The following is an 8,129-nucleotide window of genomic DNA, read 5'->3' on the forward strand; positions in this document are numbered from 1 at the left end:
TGACGACAACACAACCGCTATGGTGCAAAATAATGATAATGTTGTTCTCTTTATAAATGAGGAAGAGGAATGCATGTACTTGGCAGATCCATAGTCGGAATGGGTGGTTGACACAGCTGCATCTTACCATGCCACACCGGTAAGAGAAATTTTGTGCAGATGTAGTAGGTGATTTCGGTATTGTGAGAATGGGTAACATGAGTAACTCAAAGATTGCATGGATTAGTGATATTTGTATAAAGACAAATATCGGATGCACATAGGTTAAAAAGGACGTGCAGCATGTACCTAATTTGCGGATGAACTTAATATCGGGAATAGCTTTGACCGAGATGGATACGAGAACTATTTTGCAAATAAAAAGTGGAGACTCACCAAGGTATCATAGGTGATTGCAAAAGGAGTTGCTCGTGGCACGTTGTACAGGACAAATGCAGAAATATGCTTAGGTGAATTGAACGCGGCACAAGATGAGATTTTTGCAGATTTGTGGCACAAAAAAATGGGTCATATGAACGAGAAGGGATTGCATATTCTTGCCAGAAAATCACTCATCTCTTATGCCAAAGGTACAGCGATAAAACCTTGTGACTATTTTTTATTTGGTAAGTAGCATAGAGTCTCATTTCAGAGATCGTCTGAAAGAAAATTGAATATACTTAATTTGGTATATTCTGATGTTTGTGGTCCAATAGAAATTGAATCGACCGGCGATAACAAATATTTTATCACTTTTATTGATGATGCTTCATGAAAATTGTGGGTTTATATCTTGAAAATCAAAGATTAGGTGTTTCAACTTTTCCAAAAGTTTCATGTTCTTGTGGAAAGGGTGACAAGCCAAAAGCTAAAGTGTCTCCAAAGTGACAATGGAGGTGAGCATACTTCAAGGGAATTTGAAGAGTATTGTTCGAGCCATGGGATCAGACATGAAAAGACAGTTCCTGAAATCCCACAGCACAATAGTGTAGCTGAGAGGATTAACCGAATCATTGTTGAGAAAGTGAGAAGCATGCTCAGAATGGCTAAACTACCTAAGTCATTCTGGGGTGACGCATCCCAGAGAGGTGTCCCAGAGAGAGAGTTTGGACCAACAAAGAAGTGTCCTACTTACATCTGAAAGTGTTCGGTTGCAGAGTTTTTGCACATGTACCAAAGCAGAGAACAAAGCTAGATGATAAATCTATTCCCTGCATATTCATTAGATATGGAGATGAAGCGTTCAAGTACAGATTGTGGGATCCTGTAAAGAAGAAGGTCATCAGAAGCAGAGATGTAATCTTCCGAGAGAGTGAAGTTAGAACTGTAGATGATCAGTCAGAGAATGCCAAGAATGGTATAATTCCTAACCTTGTTATCATTCATTCTACTTCTAATAATCCCACAAGTGTAGAAAGTAGGACCAACGAGGTTGCCGAGCAGTGAGAGCAACTTGGTGAGGTTATTGAGCAGGGGGAGCAACTTGATGATGATGTCGAGCAAGTGGAGTACCCAACTCAGAAAGAAGAAGAACCTCAACCTCTGAGGAGATAAGAAAGGCTAAGGGTAGAGTCATACAGGTACCCTTCCATAGAGTTTGTCCTCATCAGTGATGAGGGGGAGCCAGAAAGTCTTAAGGAGGTATTGTCTCATCCAGAAAAGAGCCAGTGGATAAAAGCCATGTAAGATGAGATGGAATCTCTACAGAAAAATGGCATGCACAAGCTGGTTGAACTTCGAAAGGGTAAAAGAGAACTCAAATACAAATGGGTCTTTAAACTCAAGAAAGATGGAAATGGCAAGTTGGTCAGGTACAAAGCTCGATTTGTTGTAAAAAGCTTCGAACAGAAGAAAGGTATTGAATTTGATAAAAAGGCAGTCGAAGTTGCAGAAGTGTGTCGCACTCTCTACAACTGAAGCGGAGTACATTGCCGTTACTGAAGCTGGCAAGGAGATAATATGGCTGAAATGGTTCCTTCAAGAGCTTGGCTTGCATCAGAAGGAGTATGTTGTCTATTGTGACAGTCAAAGCACAATAGACTTGAGAAAGAACTCCATGTACTATGCAAGGACCAAACATATTGATGTGAGATATCACTCGATCCGAGAAAAGTAGAGAGTGAATCTCTGCAAATCCTGAAAATTTCCACAAGTGAGAATCCTGCGGATATGCTGACCAAGATGGTACCAAGGGACAAGTTCGAGTTGTACAAAGAACTTGTCGACATGCACTCAAGTTAGAAGTCCGGTGTTACCTCCTCCAGAAAAATGAGACTGGAGGGAGAGATTTGTGGGGACCATTCTCATAAATGAAAAAAAAGAAAAAGAAAAGAAAAATAAAGAAGGAGACATCAAATCTAATAGCAAATCTTGATTTGGAACAAAAGCAAATCGGCAAGTTAGCAACAACAATTTGCAAACCAATCAATTTGATTAGTTGGAGTGGACGGTCACTTTGCCTATAAAAAGGAGCTCTTGACTTCTTTGTTGAAACACTCAAAAAGAGAAGCAACACAGTTTGCAGAGAGCACTTCTCAGGCATCGTGAGAAATATACTGTGTGGGAAAAATAGAGAGTGTGAACGATATTGTAGTAAGGTGGGAATCTAAATAGAGGGTTATTTCTTTTTAGTGTGTAGTAGTTCCTAGAGTATTTACTCGGGACTACGGAGTGTAAAAATTTCTCATTATAGTGGATTATTTTGCTTCTCTCGGGCCCGTAGTTTTTTTCATTATTCAGAAGGGTTTCCCACATTAAAATATGTGTACTTGTTGTTATTTTTATTCTTGTTGATTACCGTATCTCGGTACGTTATTATTTCGATGTTATTACCGTGAATTTTATTTTCTTTCCCAACATAATGTTCACCTATGTGTCTCACTATAAATTAAAGTTGATCTCACCGTTACTCAAAGACACGCAACACAAAACTTTTTGATCCATCATAAAAATCAAACAATCTATACCTGAATCGAAGAAAATTTAGAATGACTTTCTTTTTGTCATTTCAAAAATGTTGTCCAATGTCGCCTACATCCAAGGTTTCTAACGATGATGGTGTCTGTAACATGAAATTATCTTCCTCATCAAATGAATAAAAGAAGAAATCCTCAAAGGAAGCACCTATTGTGGTTCCCTATTTTCCTACTAGTTGAAGTTATATTACTATTTGAAGTATTTCAATGTTCATAATGTTTGTTTTATATTAGTAATGACATGTTGCTAGTTATGTAGTATTTCTTTTTATTTTTCCTGTAATTTATTTTAAGTTAGGTATGTATCTTTTAAGTACTCTATAAAAGTAAAGGCAAAATAAAATTTCTTAGTTGGACCACCTTTTGTTTTGTTCTATCTCCTGTTCAGTTGGCAAATAGATGAAAGTGTTTCTTATGTGGCTTTATTATCTTTTTCCTTTTCTTTTGGGTTTTTCTTATGTGGCTTTATTATCTTTTTCATTTTCATTTGGCTTTTAATCCGACCTAAGCGTCAAAGCAGGATAAAAAAATGTTTATATCTAAGTTGTGCAATTTTGCACAACTTAGGGAACATAACTTATTGGTCAGGTCAGATCAAGGAACTTGTGGTTACAAATCTAGTATCTAATTCTAAATTCGTAAGGTTAATAAATCTCATAATTTTAATTGAATGAATTTGGTCGAAACTGAGGCTTCATACAGACCAGTACACATTGGCCTCTACACCCCCCCCCCCTTCCAAAACTTATCCTCGCCGCCTCCAACCCCTCTCCCATTTAGCCGCTTTTCATTTGCCCTTTTCAACAGCTTGTTCCAAAGGTCAAATCTTTCTTTACTACTTGGGGCTTTCACCAATCATAGCCCCAAGTTGTTTCATCTTCTTCACAAAATTTCTTGAAATTTCTGGCCTTCTTAGTTTTTGTATTCTTTTTGTTTTTATTTTGATTTGTTTTCTCCAAATACTAATAAAATAGAATCTCTACGTTGGTGAAAAGCCTCCTAAAGAAAGCGTGTCCCTTTCAAAGCATCAAAAGCTACTGAAATTGCCTTCTCATGACCCTTTAAAGCTCAAAATAAAAGGTCCCCAATTCAAACCCAAATACCCCTTTTGACACATGCACTTGCATACATATATATCCCCTCTAAAATCCACATTTTAGAGAAAAAAGTTTACACCTTTAACCGCCATTCTTTTCTTGATAGTAAAGGGTATGGCTCTTGTAAGTAGAATTCCTTCAATTTCTCCTTCTTCTGGAGCAACCCAATTGAGAAAAATCAAATCTTTTGGGCTTAAACCTGTTTCTTGCATAAACTATGTATCACAATCATCTTCCCCCTTTACTGAGAAGCATTCAATTGAGAGATACCAAAGGGACAATTGGATTTACAAGAATGAATTGGAGGAGAAATCTGGTTCTTGCCCAATTCTACCTGATCCCAGCTATGTTAGGGACTATGACATAGCTTTACAGCTACCTGAGCTGAAGAAAATGCTTCGGGTTTTGAAGGAGAAAAGGAAAAGTGAAGGAGGGGGTGATAAAAGAGGGCCTGGGAATGTGTACTTGGTTGGTACTGGACCAGGGGATCCTGAGTTGTTGACACTTAAGGCTTTGAGGGTTATTCAGAATGCTGATCTTTTGTTGTATGATAGATTAGTTTCTAATGAAGTGTTGGATTTGGTTGGTCCTGATGCTAGACTTCTTTATGTTGGTAAAACTGCTGGTTACCATAGCAGGACTCAGGTTGGTGCAATTCCTCTGTGGTTTTTGAACATTTCTGCTTATGTTTGTTTGATTTACTGAATTCTAGATTCACAGTTGAATAGATTTTGGTTAATCTTGATCCTTGGATAGAGAACTTAATCCTTGGCTTGATTCATGAATTTCCTTCAATTGGAATGATGCTTCTATTGACAATTTTGTGACAATTGGCTTTGGAATTTAGTGGGAACTTAATCATTTGGAAAATGCTGGGGATGATTAGAAAGTGAATGCATTTTTAGATAAGAACTTTAGAAAACTTTAGGTGAAAAATTGGGCTTTCCTATCATTTTCTTCCAATGCTGGAATTTTCGCAATATATAGTTCTGAAATGCAGCATTGGATTCCGATAGATCGGCTTTTATTGTAATGGTGGAAAAGATATAGCCTTTCTTCTATTCTGTGTTTTAGATGATGCCTGAAATTAGCCTAGATATGAAAATTGCTCAAATAGTTGAATTTTAGCAGTGCATTAAGCAGTGGAATGTTGATGGTTGAAAACCTATGTGCTACACCTTCTTGGCTGAATGTTAGTCTTTCCCATGTCACTACAACAACCAGCCAGATTGCATTGTGCTCATGACATATATTCATATTTGCTAGCATTGAATTTGTAAGATAACAGTTGTATTTTGCATTTTGTGTTTTGCAGGAAGAAATTCATGAGTTGCTTCTGAGTTTTGCAGAAGCTGGAGCAAATGTTGTGAGACTAAAAGGCGGTGATCCGCTGGTATGTCTCCAGCTTAGATGTTTGGTATATGCTTATACATTTGTATGTAGCTGATTCTTACAATTCCAGATTTGAAAATTGGGGGTGTTTGTTGGATTATCAGGTATTTGGACGGGGTGGAGAAGAGATGGATTTTCTTCAACAACAGGGAATTCAAGTTAAAGTAATTCCAGGTATGATAAGTTTGTGAATCCCACGAAGAACTCAAATGAGCTGTAAAACCGCAGAATGTAATTTTATCTTTCCAAGTGTCATTCAGTTGGCTGGCGTGCTAACTTAATCCCACTGAAAATATTTTTTACTTGAGAAGAGGCGTTTCAGTGTTGAGAAGTAGCAATGTGCAGAGTAGTCGGAGAAAGTATATCTTCTTCAGTATTTACTTGGGGAACAAAAGCAAGTCTCTCTATAATGATCATAGGCTTGCAATTTACCAAGTAGATCATGTCTTCTTTCTGAAAGTTTAATCTGTAATTTTAAGATTTTTCCTTTCAGATTAGATGCTGAGAGTTTTTATCTTAGCCTCTGTTGAATAGGACATTAGGCATCCTGAAAGAAATATGCATAGTCTCTCTTGAGAATCCAGTATCTATGTTAATTTGAGCAGATTTGTTTGCTAAAATGTGCTCTCTTTAGACCCATCTTCTAACATTCAGAAAGACTTGTGCAGTTATATGTTTACCAATATTATGGTCGCTGGTAGTTCCTCTGTTGATAGAAAGGATTTAATTTCCAAATAGACTTCATCTACACTTTGTAATTGCTCTATAATTTTTCTGTATAGGTAAGAGTGGGCTAGTTATGTGTAACTGGAATCTCATTCTGCCTTACACAACTTGATGTAGGCCTCATTGTGGTCATTTCATTTCAGGTATTACTGCAGCTTCTGGTATATCAGCAGAGTTGGGAATTCCATTAACCCATCGTGGTGTTGCAAATAGTGTTAGATTTCTCACCGGTCACTCAAGAAAAGGCGGAACAGACCCGCTTTTCGTTGCAGAGAATGCAGCTGACCCTGACTGTACTTTAGTTGTTTATATGGGCTTGTCAACTCTTCCTTCCCTGGCCTCAAAGCTGATACATCATGGGTTGCCAACTGACACACCAGCTGTTGCCATTGAGCGAGGGACAACACCCCAACAACGCATGGTAAGCGAACAAAGTTGCTTCTCTTTCTCTTATTCCTTCATTATTTGGGAAGGTTGTTGCTTTTGTCAGCTACCTTGGGAGAATAAATCATTTGTTATTTGATAACTGCACGCAACAAAATTGGAACAACAGGGACATTTACACGAGTAATCTTGCTTTATGAAATATTTCAACCTCTCTTCCTGAGAATGAAGATAGGCTACTTCCATTTGGTCTATTGTTTTCTTGAGGGAAGATTGCAAAAAGGTCCTCATGTCAAAAAGACATCCACTTTTCCCCTCTGAGATTTTTCTGACGTTGACCTTCCAATTGAGAGAAAAGCACTTTTAGGTGCACAGATATTACAACAGTGTAGTGCAAGGATCCTTGGTCCCTAAATGGGGCTTATTGGCGTCATTACGACCACGTTTCAAGCTTCCTTTGGTTGCCTTTTCAAAGACGATATGAAGCTTGGCCTTAGTGAGTAACCGTGAATGTTATTGTTTTTTTGGATAAATACTCAGGATAGTCTTTCCTGGTCACATTACCACCCCATTGGTTACAGAGCTCTCTGGTATTAGAAATATTGGACTCATAACCTTTGCGCTAAGACTACCACCTCTATTCTCATGTCATGCTCAGCTCCATTGGTTACTATAGTCAACATGATCGTGAAAACAGCATTTGTTTGAAGTTAAGAAATGTGCTGGAAGGTTGTTTATATAAAGTGGAGTGAAGAATAAATGAAAGACTGAGCCTTGTCTCAGATCTCTAACTTGGAGAAGCTATCTGAAATAAAGCTTTGAAGTGATTCAGATAATAGCAAATTCTGCATGTAGTGTTCATTTGTAAACAATAGGAATAAGGGTTTCCAGCCTTCTCATGCAAGGATTGGATGAGTTGTTCTTTGCTATTATACCAATGTTTCCTTTCTGCCTATTTAAGCATTCAACTTGACAGGAATATTGGATTGCGCGGCTGATTGTAGTTGCCCTTGTAATTCATTCAGGTGTTTGCAGAATTGAAGAATCTTGCTGACGACATTGCATCAAACCAGCTAGTGTCACCAACCTTGATTATCATTGGGAAGGTTGTGGCGCTTTCACCATTATGGCGACATTCTGCTGAAGAGAGTCCCATCTTGGTTGAGACTAGACCTTCAACCAACACAGTGCAATAGGGCAGCCTCGGTGAACGTATGATTCTTTGTGATCCCAAAACCTCTTCTCTTTCCTGCAGCCAAGCTGGACATTGCTGCTTGCTAAAAGATGTGCAACCCGATCAGTTCTCTTTCAGACTGAAAGTCTAGCACAGTAGAGGCGGTCTCATTTCTGGTGCTGTGGCGATATTTGGAGAAGAATCTCCAGCCAGCATGAACATCAACAGGTGGGATGTTTACTCATTCCAAAAAGCTGGCAACTCTTGCTGTATTTTCAAGAGCCAACAAGTGACTTTAAGATTTTGATCGATATCAGATTTTTTTAAGCAAATATTAATCCATAAGCACTCATAAAGGAGCACAATGTATCTATCGAATAATTGATAATTTTGTAAATTGAG

At 38.1% G+C, this 8,129-nt stretch overlaps 1 protein-coding gene across 1 annotated transcript; it reads left to right on the plus strand.

Moving 5' to 3' along the window:
• The first annotated feature begins 4,165 nt into the window (after positions 1-4,165).
• On the plus strand, positions 4,166-7,749 carry LOC107787724 (siroheme synthase-like). Its single transcript, NM_001325442.1, is given in 5 exon segments — positions 4,166-4,696; positions 5,367-5,444; positions 5,548-5,617; positions 6,313-6,590; positions 7,579-7,749. Coding segments are annotated over 5 exon segments (1,128 nt in total).
• The last annotated feature ends 380 nt before the right edge of the window (positions 7,750-8,129 follow it).

The sequence above is a fragment of the Nicotiana tabacum genome, chromosome 19 (assembly GCF_000715075.1).
Source record: "Nicotiana tabacum cultivar K326 chromosome 19, ASM71507v2, whole genome shotgun sequence".
Classification (NCBI taxonomy): domain Eukaryota; kingdom Viridiplantae; phylum Streptophyta; class Magnoliopsida; order Solanales; family Solanaceae; genus Nicotiana; species Nicotiana tabacum.